Source organism: Leucopleurus acutus (assembly GCF_964270905.1).
Source record: "Leucopleurus acutus genome assembly, chromosome: 10".
Taxonomy (NCBI): domain Eukaryota; kingdom Metazoa; phylum Chordata; class Mammalia; order Artiodactyla; family Delphinidae; genus Leucopleurus; species Leucopleurus acutus.
This window is the reverse complement of record NC_139153.1, coordinates 5919966-5934872: the sequence shown is the minus strand read 5'-3', so window position 1 is coordinate 5934872 and position 14907 is coordinate 5919966. Positions and strand designations below refer to the sequence as shown.

Below are 14907 nucleotides of genomic sequence, written 5' to 3'. Positions count from 1 at the left end.
CAAACAGGGGACACTTTCCATTCATGTCAGTCTATCCAGCTCTAACCATGCCTGGCACATGGGAGATGGGAGGACCACTGTATAACTATCGTTGACCGAAGACCTCTTGGACATCACTGGGTCTCTGGCTCAGGGCTGGTTTGTCCATCTCCAGTGCCCAAGCTGAGTGCCAGCTGGGATGTAGGAAGCAAGAACTGCCTGCCAACATTAGTGACAAGCTGCTCATTGATTCCATTCAGCCCAATAAATACTTACTGAGAACTAGTTCCAATAAGAATAAGAATCTTGGGCTTCCCTGGTGGCGCAGTGGTTGAGAGTCCGCCTGCCGATGCAGGGGACATGGGTTCGTGCCGCGGTCCGGGAAGATCCCACATGCCACGGAGCGGCTGGGCCCGTGAGCCATGGCCGCTGGGCCTGCGCTTCCGGAGCTTGTGCTCTGCAACGGCAGAGGCCACAACAGTGAGAGGCCCGTGTACGGCAAAAAAAAAAAAAAAAAAAAAAAAGCATGAGAATCTTGCCACCACTACTAGAATGCCTACTGTTTGCCAGGTGCTTTACATACATGCTCTCACTTACTCTGTGTAACAACTTTGAAAAGTGTTATCTCCTTTTACTGGCTCAGGAAAAGAGGCTCAGAGGGCTGATTTGCCCAAGGTCACGTATCACGCAGAGTGGTCTGAATGTAAGGTATATCTGCTGAGCCCTGCTGCAATTCAACATAGGGATTAAAAGTATATCTCCTGAGAGGTGAAAACAAAGGTTCATGGGGCATACAAGATTCAGGGAGTGCCCATGGGAAGGTGGTAATCAGAAAGCCTTCATGGAGGTCGAGGCAGATCTGGCCAATGAATGAACTGGAAAAAACAAACAGAAAGATCTTAAAGAGGTGACCTTCTTGTTACTACATAGGATACACCAATGCCTGTAAGCAAGAACGCAGAAGGGGTGGCAGAGCCTTAGATATCCCACTCAGGGGTCCTGCATAGGGGGATCTCCAGACTTACACATGTTTCCTCTCTCTTGTGCAAGAGATGGGGGAGAGGAGTAGGTGCTCTGAGGTGAGCCATCCCTAAGGTTCAGGTGCTGAAAGCGCATCCCACACATCCTTCCAAGACAGGTGGAGAGGGTCTGCGTCCCACCCCCTTTCTCCCCAAAGTAGAGGAGACGACCCTTCGCTTCCCCACTAGGTCTTGTCTTGTCACCTTAGGGTAGGGGGGAATGTCTTTCTCTCCCAGCATTGAGGAAGGGATAGTTCTTTTTCATCTCACTATAGGGTGTGTGTGTGTGTGTGTGTGCGTGTGTGCATGTCCGCGCGCGCGAGGGGAATGGCTTCGTTCACACCTCAGGGTGGGGAGGTTGACACCTTTCTTTCCTTCAAAGGGAGTGGGGACAGTTTCCCGGACACGGTTCTTTTCTCCCCCAGTCAAAAAGGTGGTAGGTGCTCTGAGCTCTCTTGTCCCTATTCTTGGGGAGCAGGACTAGCTTCCACGCCCTCCCCAGAGAGCCACGCTCAGGTCTCAGGAGGCCTGGTGCTCCCCAGACCGCGTGTCCCCAGCCCCCGAAGGCCCGCTGCTCACAGCCGGCTGAACAGGCTTTGAGTCTGGGGCGGCGCCGGCTCTGCGGCGCGGGGCGGGGCAACCTGTGCCCCCGCCCCCGGCTCCGCCCTCTCCCTGGCGCTGAGCCTCGCACCTCCCCGCCCGCCCGGCCCAGTTGGCCGCGGCTGTCTGCTTGGCTTGCGCGCCTCGGACCGAGCCTCTACCGCCTCAGCCGCCTCAGCCGCCTCAGCCCCCGCCGCCGCTTCCGTCTCGTCCTCCGCGCCTCCCGGCTCCGCCGCCCCGCGCGCCCTCAGCCCTTCAAGCCAGATGATGAACTTCCTGCGGCGCCGACTGTCCGACAGCAGCTTCATCGCCAACCTGCCCAATGGCTACATGACTGACCTGCAGCGGCCGGAGCCCCAGCAGCCGCCGCCGCCGCCGCCCCCCGGCCCGGGCGCGGCCTCGGCCTCGTCTGCGCCCCCGGTCGCCTCGCCGGGCCCCGAGCGGAGGCCGCCGCCCGCCCCGGCGCCCGCGCCGCAGCCCGCGCCGCAGCCGGCCCCGGCGCCGTCGGTGGGCAGCAGCTTCTTCAGCTCGCTCTCCCAGGCGGTGAAGCAAACGGCAGCCTCGGCCGGGCTGGTGGACGCGCCCGCGCCCGCGCCCGCCGCCGCCAGGAAGGCCAAGGTGCTGCTGGTCGTCGACGAGCCGCACACCGACTGGTAGGTGCCCGGCCGGCGCCGCCCGGGGCTCGGGGCCGCTCCGAGGATGCTCCGGCTCTCAGGGAGGTGTCAGAGCAACGAAAACGAGGGTCTGGGGTCCCGCCGCGAGGAGAGGGGGTCCAGCGGGCGTGTGTGTGTCGAGGGCGGGGGGAGGCACTGGTCAGCCTGGAAAGGTGAAGCCTGCGGTAAAATAGTCCCTCAGGTGACTCAAATCCCCCAGCACACAAATGCTGGAGCTACTTTATCCAACAGGGAAGAGTCTTGAGAAATAGAGTCTTTTTTTTTTTTTTTTTTGAGGGAGGGGTGGAGGGAACAGACTTTTCTGCCTCGATACATCAAAGCTGACGTGAAAAGGGTCCCAGATCCCCCGAGGGACGTGAAGGCCAACAAGAAAGGTTCTGCCTTATGGGCCCCGGGGCGAATCAGGAATGGAAATGGGTAGTTGGGGGCGGGGAAGCGAGAGGGCGAGGGGGTATTTTTTCGCCTGGTCCGATTAAGGCTGGTGGGAGCCAGGTGTACATGGACTTGTTCCCGTGCAGCATGGTGAACTCGTTTAAGAGTAATACAATTCTTGTATTTTCTGCAGCCCCAAATATTCTTGTATTTCCCCAAATCTCCAATTTGTGGATTAAAAAAACATTTGGGGGGGTGGGTATGTGTTTTGGGGTGGAAGTGATGTTACTTTTTCCAGCTGGAAGGATGATGACCGAGGTATTCTGTATCATTAAATATTCTGGATCATTAAAGGGACACAAATAAAGAGATGTGCCTTAATGCAGAAGATGGGAAACTTAAAAATTTCTTTTTTGTTGTTTTAAGGGATATTCCAACTTGGAATGCTGAAGGCTGAGGGAATATGTGACCTCTGGTCGATAAAAGCATGAATGAGGTCTGTTTAAGACAAATTAGTTAAAAGAGGCTCTGTTTTATGGAGGAGGAAGTTGACCCAGGGGATGGTTAGGGTGGGAGGTGATAGTGGAATTGACTGGTGAAGGGCTTGAAGAAGTGAAGAGGTGAGGAAAAGGGGTTGCTTTTTCTTCTGGAACATGGCAAGGTTTTTTTTGTTTTTTGGGTTTTTTTCTCCTCTCCTCACAAGAGTTGGGGTTGGAGACTAGACCTAAGTCTTTCCTCCCAAGAGGGAGGCACAGAGGGACCACAGAGCTATTTATCTCCATTTCCTCTTCTGGCTGCTTCCCTGGTTTTCTCTCTCTATCATTTTCTCACTGGGAGACCCGGACGGAGAGAGTGCTGGCGTGGCTGTGATAAAAGTGAAATGTAGATGTGGAGATGCCCTCCTGCTGACTTGTGTAGTTGGCTTTTTCTTAGGACAGCAGAGTAGAAAACCTGAAGGGACCTTTGTAAGGAAATGACACAGACACACGCAAGAGTGTACTGGGGAAGGTAAGAGAGTATATGATGGTGCCATTGGCAGTCCCCTAGGAGAATTACTCTAACTCAGTTCAAATCAACAAGTGCTTATTAAATGGGAAGGGAAGGTAGCTAAGCTTTATTGAGCATCTGTTATATGCCAAACCCTGTACTAGGTGCACTAATATATATCTTATTGAATTTTCACCACCAAACTGAGGCTTAGAGAAAGTAAGTAATGTGTTCACAGTCAAATGGTAGAACCAGAATTTGAACTTAGGCCTACTTGACTCCACTTTTGCCACTCCATTATGTTATATTGCCTCATTATTATTATTATGTTATTAGCAATATTAATAATTGGCCCCCTCTAGGGGCTAGGCAGTGTATGGGCCTGAACTCACTCAGATTTGGGAGACAAAATGAAAACATGAAACAGTTAACAAAAAGGAATCTAGAATCATTAGTTGAGACTGGTGTTTCAGGCTTTCAATAAATGGTGTGATTAGAGTTATTGAGAGTAAGGGTCAGAGTTATTGGAGAAAGCTTCACAAAGGATGAGTCTTGAAGAAAGACCAGGAAAAGGAGGGGAGAAATGAGAATGAAATTGGTGCTTCATTTTTTTATGCAAGAATCTTGACCCTCCTGTACGTGGTCCTGATCTCCTTTCCTGTTGAAGGCATTTGTTCTGGGTGTAATTACTAGTTAGGTACCCGCAGGTAGGAAGACACTCATTTGTATGGGTATGTGTTTATAACTGCTTCTGTGGCTTGGGACTTGAAACTCTCCTTGGATAGTATTATTCTCTAGGAAGACTGCCTGCCTGGCACGAACGAACCACAGAACTTGCCTTGCCCAGGAGACTAGACTTCGGATGGAAGAAATAGAAGCCACTTTACTGTAGGCTGACTCCCAACTGTTTTCTGATTTTCTCTAAAGTAATAACATTGATTTATTAAAACTCATAAACCCAGTTTGAGTCTAGTGCTTGACAGCAGTTCTGTGCTTCTGTGTTTCTGTGCTTAATGGCAGTTCTCAGAATTTTGCAGAGTCTGTCTTCTTTTAAGGTGTCTGTATTTGTTAAAAACATCGCAGTTAAGTATTGGTGAGTGGCTTTATTGAAAGGTCTCTATGAGTTAAGGCGCAGATGCCTGTTTATGACAAGCTCAGTGACTTAAAAAGGTGCTTTTTGCTCTAAAGACTGATTTTAATAGATTAGTCTCACAGTTTTACCTACCTAGATAGTATTCTGTGAGCAGGTGTCATACATGCCTGATATTATTTTCCTGGTGCTTGCATAGGAAGTCAGAGTATAGCCTCCGAGTAAAATTTAAGAATATTGGTCCCATTTGAATTATGGAATGCTAAAATACGGAGGGTTTTAACAAGTATTTAAATAATTGGAGATTTAAAGGAGGGCTTAAAATAGGCAGCGTCTTAGAGCAGCCTTGATACACAGCAGATTCTTTTGAATTTCTGTAGTGTAATTGTGGGCAATGGAATCTGGGGATCATATCACTGACCAGGTTGATGGGAAAATCGGAGGATGTTCCTCTCTTTCTTTTGCTTGAAATGTGTTTTCATTGGTTGCCTGAGCTCTTTAGGTTAATTGCACATTTGCACATTAACGGATCACTGAAAAATATTTCTGTTCCACTAAAACGTGATATCAAGCTCATTATATACCTTTTTAGTTAATTATTACTGATATATATATATATATATATATATATATATATATATATATATATGCCTGAAATGCATGTCTTCTTTCAAGGTTCGTACCTAAATTAGAAGTGCAGTTAATATTGCATTTTAACGATGTTTGTGCTTAAACAAGGAACAAGCGTCCATTTGCATATGTTGTTTTTTCTGTGTTTTACCTTCTCACTGGTTATGAGGTAAGTTTTCTCTCAGATTCTCCCCTGCCTCTGTTCCAGTGATTCCAATTCCAGTGATCAAGTGAGCTTTTTCAACCTCGAATGTCTCAATGTTTGAATTTGAAAATCAGTATAACAGGCATTCTAGAGATTATCTAGAGTATCTAGAGATTGCAGATTTGATAAGTCCACAGATGTTTATTGCACACCTCTGTATAGAGTATATATGCTAAGAAAAATGAGACATAGTATCTCTCTTCTAAGATCTTTCCATCTGGCTGGATAGACAAGATAAATACATTAAAAAAAAGTTTACTAAAAACTTCCCTTTGTATTTGAACTATGGTCCTTGGATCAGCAGAATAGGCATCAACCAGGAGCTTTTTGAACTGCAGATTATCGGGTCCCACCTGACGCCTACTGAATCACACTTTGCATTTGAATAAGATCTCCAGGTGATTCACATGCATATTAAATTTAAGATGCACTGAACTAAAGGGTATGTGATTAGTGCTAAAGATGTGGCAACAACACCAAGTACTATCACTTTTTGAGCAACTGCTATATGTCACATGTGATACCGAGTTCTTTAGAAATATCATTTAATCCCTACCACAACAATGTATTGTACTGTAGACGTTTAAAAGAGGGAGAGATGGATGTGGGCTAGAATAGGAAGGGAATGCTTCATGGAAATAGTGAGATTTGAACTGAGCCTTGAAGAATTTAAATCAAAAGAGATAGGTTGGCTCAGTCCAGACAGTGGATGGTATAAGGAAAGTGCACTGGTAGAAAAGAGGGAGACAACCAAGAGACTCGGTTGATGCATTATCTGGGAAGCGCCGGTTCCCATTCTTTTCTGGTCAGTCTTTGGGCATTTCATTAAGAATAGGGGAAGCGCAGAAGTCTGGGCCAGTGCTTGTGTGTAGTTCTAGAAAAATATTTGAATTGAAACTTGGGGGGAAAGCTCCAGTGAGGTTTGAGGCTTCTCTCTGCCAAATATTTTATCTACATGTCCTGTTTCTAACACAAACATACTGATTACGTTGAATTTCATTGTTCATAGCAACAGTAGCTTATAGCTTAGAATTCTAGGTTATTAGAGCTGGAAGGTAATCCGGGTTACTTTATAAATGGGGGACATTTTTAAAATAAATTTATTTTTTTGGCTGCGTTGGGCGTTCATTGCTGCGCGCGGGCTTTCTCTAGTTGCGGTGAGCGGGGGCTACTCTTCGTTTCGGTGCACGGACTTCTCATTGCGGTGGCTTCTTATGTTGTGGAGCACAGGCTGTAGGTGTGCGGGCTTCAGTAGTTGTGGCACACAGGCTCAGTAGTTGTGGTGCAGGGGCTTAGTTGCTCCACGGCATGTGGGATCTTCCAGGACCAGGGCTCGAACCCGTGTCCCCTACATTGGCAGGTGGATTCTTAATGACTGTGCCAGCAGGGAAGTCCCATAAATGGGGGAAATCTTGTTCTGAAGAAGCAAAGTGGCTTGTTCAAATTTACTCAGAACTAGGATCTAGAATTTCAGTCTTTCTTCTAAGCCCAGAGAAAAGGAACAATTTGCCCAAGGTCAAATAAGAAGTTAGTGAGAGAATGGAAACCAGAATTCGCATCTTCTGACTCTTAAGTTACTCTATGAGTAGATTCTTTAAATTTAACCTTTTTTCTCCTTGAAAATTCTGTTTTTGTCTGCTGCCTTTTTTTTTTTTTCTGTACGCGGGCCTCCCACTGTTGTGGCCTCTCCCGTTGCGGAGCACAGGCTCTGGACGCACAGGCTCAGCGGCCATGGCTCACGGGCCCAGCCGCTCCGCGGCATGTGGGATCTTCCCGGACCGGGGCACGAACCCGTGTCCCCTGTATCAGCAGGCGGACTCTCAACCACTGCGCCACCAGGGAAGCCCGTGTCTGCTGCTTTTAAAGAGCCACTTACAACTGTGGAGTTGTAAGTGCTTAAAAAAGAACCACATGAGCATATTGCACTATATCCCCACTAGCAGTTTCACTGTCTTATTTGTGTTATTGTTGTTTCAGCAAAGGTCATTGTAAAATGGTTGAAGGAGACTCTTAATTAGAGACCTAGTCATCAAACTCCAACAATATAATAAAGTTAGTAGGACTGTGCTACTATGATGACCTTGCTTTCAGGGACCCATTTTTACCTTAGTGTCCCTGTCTGCCTAAGATTGTTTACTGTCTTTCTGTACCCAAGTTGAGGTCTATGGTAACATTAGCCTTTTCAATATCTTGCTAAGCAAAATGTAATGGAGGCCTAATTAGCAAGTTTTCCAGAATTGCCTACTTTCCCTCATATTTACAAAACAGTTTTAACGGGGATATGTTCAGTGCAGTGGAGCATCTAAACACAAGCCAGGTGCTGGGGATATAAGGTTAAGTTGGGCATAGGCCTTGTCCCCTGGGATCTTCCAGTCGAGTAGGGGAGACGACAGACGTTTAAGTAGGATTTTAGTACACTGTGGTAATTAGTATGCATAGGATGCTGTGGGAGCAGAGAGGAATGAAGATGTTGGGGTTAGAAATGTTTGTACCATTAAAAATGTGCCACTGTGTATTCTTTGATAAACCATTTTGCCTCTTTGGAGTTTGATTTTCTAAACTCTGTCAAATGAGAGGATTGAAACATTCTCTCAGATCCTTTACAGCACTACATTATTTCCATGTTACAGTTTTTGTGCCATTTTCTTTCAAAAGCTTTAGCTCTATGATTTATTCTATGTGGTAATGCTTGTAAATCTTTGGAAGGGGAGGCATAGGTCAGTACATGGCTAAACATGTCCTTGGATGAAAAGCTCATCTTCGAGTACTCTCCATTCAGTACCCCTTTCTTACAGTGTTGCTACCATGTGGTATCCTGAAAAAAAGGGGCTAATCCTATAATGCCCACTGTGTATGTTTCCTACTCAGTAATGGGAATTGTGGACTTGTGGTTGAATTCCTGTCTCCCTGATAGCTCTAAGAACTTTTGTATACATATGTTGAAGTGTTGGCTAACAGCATTTATTTCCTGATCCCTGCCGTGTGCACTGTGTTGTACAGTTTGCACAACATATTCATACCCAATGTCTCATTTTATCTTCATAATGATGAACAAACAGACTCATAAAAGTAGTCGCTTTCCAAATATTAAATAGCTATTAAGCTCTCCAGCTTGCCCTTTTCTGATGTGCATGAACACCCCACGCTTGCTCTTCCTTTCTGGAGAACAGCTATTGTGCTCTCTGCTTCTTCCCCTCTCTCAGCCTAGGCGCTAAGATGTCTTTTGTTTACTGGGGCCTTTCTCAGATTTTAGAGTCTGTTCTTTCCTTTTTCTTTCTGTCTAGGACCATTCTTCCATTCCATTCCTCCCAAGCACAGCTTTAATTCCTTTCCAGGATATATACCTCTCATCTATTTCTCCGCTCAAGGGGTCTAACAACTTTATGCGGTAACTTTAGCCCGATTTAATCCTACAAAAAGAGGCTTGGCCTTTGTTGGGGGGGGGGGAAATTGAAGTCCCCTTTCTCTATTGTGGACTTGAATCCTTAGAGGGCCCTAATATTACAATAGCACAGCTGAAAACTGTTTTCTTTTACACTTCCAGGTTTCAGTGATATAGAATGAGTTTTTTGTTGTTCTTGTTGGACCCTGTGATGTGACTCAGGGACACATATGGATATAATTCCCTCTGCAGTCCCTGTCACCCCCTGAGGAATAGCCAATGATGAGAATTTAAGTTCTAGAGAGTCCTATGTTTACTAACATTTTAACTGCGGGGCAAAAGGGTAGCAGTGAAAGATTGATCTGCTAATCAGTTAGCAAAGAGCTAGTAACTCCAGTGTGTTAGTTTCCATGAAGGCTACAAAGTAAGTGAAATACTTGGAATCAGACAATTATATAATACATGCTTTCACTTTTGAGAACTTGTAGGGAATCTCAAGGAAGACAAAATTAGCATTATCTAGTGGAAAGAGCATCGCAAACATTTAAAATATCTGGGTTAAGCCTCTACTCTGCTGTGTAACTTTGTGTCACCATAGGCAGTTTAACACTTTAAGCCTCTTTTTCTCTTTCAAAAATTAGGGATTTGAGCTAAATCATTTATCTTCAGAGTCCTTTAGAAACCACTTTAGAAGTCAAGTGATTTGTAAAGGTTAGATCGTTTGACGGTATAAAGACTTGTTCAGAGAAGGAAGAAATCACTGTGGGCTGGTGAAGTCAGAAAATATTTCACAGAAGGGGCTAGGTCTGAGCTAGGCTTTCAAGGCTGAGTGAGATTTAGATTGGTGAGGAAGGAGAGAGGCATTTCAGTTAAAAGGAAGAGAAAGAGCAAAATCATAAACAACAGTGAGTAAAATGTGTGCAAGGGAGCTTTAGGCTAGTCAGCACACAGGTTTCAGGGCAGGGAAAAGAGGGAGAGAGGTTTGGATAAGCGGGGTGGGAGAAATGATGGCAATAATATCTAATGTGTCGAGTATACAATGTGCTAGGTAGGTGTTCTAAGTAGATGTATTAACTGATTTACTAAGTTATGAAATAGATTACTGTTATTAACCAAATTTTGCAAATGAAGAAACGCATAGTGAATTCAGGATTTGAATCCAGGTAGTGCAGCTCCGAGACCACGCTCTTATCCACCATGCTCTATAATCACTAGGTAACAGTGTTCCAAATTTCTCCTTGCCACTTAACACCTTGGTGTTTCTTTTCCTCAGCAACACGGACACCTGTTTTACCTCGAGCAGTTTCTTGTTTTTTGTGAACTTGTTTCTTCCTCTATAAAGAGGAGATAAAGTATTTCTCATTCTTATGAGAACGTAAACTCTCAAAATGCCTAATGTGACTGGGACCTGGGAAATGTTCAATAAAAGTTCCACCACGACAAGCAGATCTTCATAGCAACTTTGAGGCAACAGCTTACCATGTGAGTCTTTATAGGAGCCTTCAAGTCAAGTAAAGTCATTTGTAGGCAGGTTTCTGTGACACTAAAAGTATTTTTGAAAAATAGGGCAAGCCTAAATGAATATTCCTTCATTTTGGTTTTGGAGTAGTTTGTTGCACATAGTTTAGAAAACAATGATTACTAATGTTTTGAAACAGTCTTGGGGGAAGATGTTTTTGAGATGGCTTATTTGTAGAAACTTTATACTTTGAGCACTGTCACATCCATTGTCTCATTTAATCCTCCATACGACAGTATTTGTGGGGCAGTAATTAATGTTATTTTCATTTACATATGAAGGAATTAAGATGGGGAGGTTACCCAAGGTCACATACTCAGGAAGTGACAAAGTTAGGACTCCCACCCAGGTCTCTGCCTTTGGATCTTCTGTATTTTGCTGTGGGCTTCCTAGACTGAGTTGCAGGTGCCATAGAGCTAGATGGTGAGCTAATTTAGTTGGAAGCTTGTATTAAGTGAACAATAATGTTAGTTCTTCCAGCCATTTATTAAACTTTGTTTTCCATGGGTGTTTAGTTTAATGATTTCCCTTTAGTGCTACCTTGGGATTCTCTTGCAGAAACTGCTAGATTTGACACAAAAAGCCAGTGAACAGAGCCATGGAAGGTGGTCACAGGAAGGATGGGACTGGTATTTATCTTCTCTGGCAAGACTGGAACCAGAAGACCTCAAGAAACATCGTGGTGTTTTGGACAGCACAGGAGATTTGGAGTCAGAAGGTCTGGGTTTAATTCAGCCATAGCAAGCTTCTGTTCTTCCCTGAATCTCAGTTTCCTCATCCTTAAAGTTGGAGTAATAAAAGCTGCCCTACTTTCTTCATAGGATTGTTGTGAGGTCAGATTGCAAACTGTAACATACACAACAGATTTAAATATATATGGACTGAAACTGTAGCAACAGGTGGGACTGAGAGTAGATATGAGGAAGAATTCCCCACTTAATTTCCTCTTAAGTTTTGTCATGGGCAGTTTTTCTAGTTAATTAGGAGTAGAAATTTGAGGGAGACAATAGGTTTTTCCCTAGTATCAGGGCTGCTGATTCTAGTTAGAACTGTGGAACTGGTGAATTTTGTTTTTTCACTTTTCTGTGTCTTCTCCCCCCACTGATGCCTTTCACTCTGTGTCCATGGACTCCTGTGACCTGGGACCCATTCCAGAGGTGAACATATTTTCTAAAACAAAATTGGGACATGAGGTCTTGTTTTTCAGTATAAGAAATAGTCTGAGAGATTTTTAGATGCTGCAATATGGGAATTGGGGGGAAATTTTAGTGGTTGGTGGTTGGAACCTTCTTGAAATCCAGAGGTTCCTGGGAATTGGCCAGATTGTTGTTGGCATCCTTATTTCCTAGCTTTTTATTTTCATCAGGCTGAGTTAATCTTTGCTCAGTGTGAGTTGTTAATGGCTGTTGGCAATCCCTTTTCACAGGTTTTTGCATTTTCATAGAAGAAGCTGGAAAATAGAAAATCTTCTCTGACCCTAAGTAATGAATAGTACAGTTTTAGCATTAAGATTGGGGGAAAAAGAGAATCATTCTTTATTGCCCCACACCCACATGAAAAGTCTACTCTTTAAAAGAAAAAACTTGGCAAAGAGGGATGAGATTGGTTTTCCTGTAGCCACCAGATGACTTACTTACACACTCAGATCAGGTTGAAAAATGCACTGAACTGAACTTTCATCCTGGAAGGAAACTGTAGCATGTGTGATTCTGTAATTAGGTCACATGTTTAAGTAAAACTTTATAATTTAGTATATACTTCCACTTGCATGTATCATCTAATTTAATTGTCACCTTAACCTTGTGAGGTAAGTTGGTATAGTTGCCTGTTTTGATTAGGAAACCAAGGCTCAGAGAGAGTGTGGTTTGCTTAGAGTTACTACATGAAATAGGTAGAGCTGTATGTAAAATCTAGATTCTTCTTTCTCTGTACCCTTTTCTCCTTACTCAGTGCCCCTTTTCTCTCTGCAGCTAAACTTTCCAAGCTCTGCGTTAATCAATTATGATCCTTTTGCCTCAAAGCACCAAGAACAGATAAGAAATTGCTTAAGCTGGAAAGTGCCTGTATGGTCTGTGACAGGTGCTGCGTAGGTTGGTTGAAAAATAACTTAAAGATTGTCTCCTTTCCCTATGTGTTTTTTGTTAATGCTTATAATACTCTGATGACTTAGAGTCCTTCTGGTGCCTCTGGTGTATTTCAGACTGATTTTAAGTTGTCAGGAGAGGGGATTTTCACTCCAGAGCTCAATTCCTTTAAAGCTTCTTATTATCCTTTTGTACCTGGAAACTTATTTCTTAGCCAGAGCTCAGGGTGGCATCAGACTTAAGTTCCTACTAAAAAGACTGTTCCCCGCCGATCAATTTTCTTCTGCCTTTTTTTTTTTTTCCCACATAGCCGGTCCCTCTCGCTACAGCCCCCTCCCTCTTCCCCTTAATTCCAACTATAGTTATTTGCAAGATTCTGGGAGTCAAAGGGCAGTGAGTTTGGGGTAGAGAAAGCATCTGAAGCTCCTGTCCCTTCTGACTGCTCATGTTCCCTGAATATCGTGGAAGCACCCTGCTGCTGTGTCCACTTAGCAGAACCTGTGCCTTTCTCCAGACCCTTCAAGAGCAAAGGTCTGGGTGGTGGCCTTGAGGGAAGAAAGACTTCCCAGAGATTCTTCAATGAGTTGATTTGGTTTTTCCCATAGTTAGAGCTTAAAAACAGGCATAGAGATCAGCCTTTTGTTTTGTTTTGGGTTTTTTGGCCTCACGCTTGTGGGATCTTAGTTCCCTGACCAGGGATGGAACCCTGGGCCCTCGGCAGTGAAAGCGCAAAGTCCTAACCACTGGACTGCCAGGGAATTCCCACCTTTGTTTGTTTTTACTGGTCTACTTCCTTTCTCCTTCTTGGGGATTATTTTGAGGTTTCCCATTTATCTCATTAATTCCTTCATGAAGTATTCCATGGGAACTAGTGCTATAGTGCTGAACACAAGAGACGTTGTCCTGTCTTCACAAAGCTTATGGTTTATTTGGGAAGATAGTCAATTAAACAAGCAGTGTAATGAAGTATGATTTATTATTATATCAACATGATTAAACGAAGTTTTAAATAGAACATGTTTGTCTCATAATTTCACCATAGCAATAGAGCAGCTGCTGTCACATTTTTATGTTCTCTTCCAATATTTGTCCAAATGCAGACATATTTTTACATAGTTGTGATTGTTGTCTAGCTATAATTTCATATTTTGTTTTTTCTACTTGTAAATAATGTTTACATATTGTCATTTAGTCTTAATAGTTATATATTTTAATAACTGTTGTACCATGATTTATTCAATTATGTTTCTATTAGAGAACTGTTGACTTCCAATATTCCAACATTATTACGTAGTACTACCATAGGCATTCTCAGTTTTCAGGAAATGAACTATTTGATCAGAGATTATGATAATACGACTCTTAGCGTGGGATCTCTTGGCTCAAACCTCAATGAAGAGCGCAATTAGTTGCCAGAATTAATGAGAATTGCAGGACACATTGATCCCTGACACTTCGAATGCCTTTGGGACACTGGGCTATGGCTTTCTGAGGGTTGCTTAAAAAAAAATTATGATGATATATGTAGCTTTTGATAGATACTGCTATATTGCTTCCTATAAAAGGTTTTTCCAGTTTGCAGTCCATCAGCTATATTCACTTCACTTTTCAGCATGCAGTATTATCTTTTTAAGTGTTGATATGATAGGTATGAAAGCAGTATTTGGCTATTTTACCATGTATTTCTATGAGTACACATGAGTTGAATGTTTTCCCTAATGTTTGTTTATAAATATAGTATGTGAAATGATTGCTCTGTTTTTTTGGCATTTTATTGGTTGATTTGCTAATTTGACAGTTTGATTTTGAATGGGATATTCATTGTCAATGAAGAGGAATGGATAACTGCGTAGAATGTCTTCTTGGGGATTTGCTCTAATTTGACAAAAAACTTCTGTGATTGTGACGTTAAGGGTCAGATTCTTTGAGCTAGAGTCAGTACTCTGTGTAGGACTGACACCTGTGGGGTCTGCACTGGGCTGTGAGTTCCTTCAGGGCAAGGGCCATGTTTTACTCTTTGGCTCAGCATTTAGCAGCCTGGCCAATGATAGGCCTCAAAAAATTGTTGAAGGAATATGACTTTCTTGGGACAATCTCCTTCTCTAAATATCATTCTCACATCTTCACCATTTAAAATTCATTCTTTGGTTCTTTCTAATCTTGGAGGCCTCTAGGAATTTATAAATACCTGTAAAGGATACCTCCTGGAATTTATAAATACTTCTAGGATTTATAAATACCATCAATGCCGTGGTGGTCTCAGGCAACATATCGGAGATTATAACCACAGTACGAGAGCAATACTCTATAGGGATGGAATAAAAAATAGATACCTGGTGATGGAGGAGTGGAGAGGGGGTGAGAGA

The 14907-nt window shown here is 43.6% G+C and overlaps 1 protein-coding gene across 1 annotated transcript in view; it reads left to right on the top strand.

Annotated features, from left to right (window-relative positions):
• Nucleotides 1–1862: 1862 nt before the first annotated feature.
• The window catches only part of SYN2 (synapsin II), a gene marked incomplete at both ends in the record, with an annotated part of 151398 nt that continues 138353 nt past the window's right edge, over nucleotides 1863–14907 (top strand). Inside the window, one exon of the mRNA XM_082848859.1 lies at nucleotides 1863–2251. Within this exon, the coding sequence (XP_082704985.1) occupies nucleotides 1863–2251 (389 nt within the window). The remainder of the gene's footprint in view (nucleotides 2252–14907) is intronic.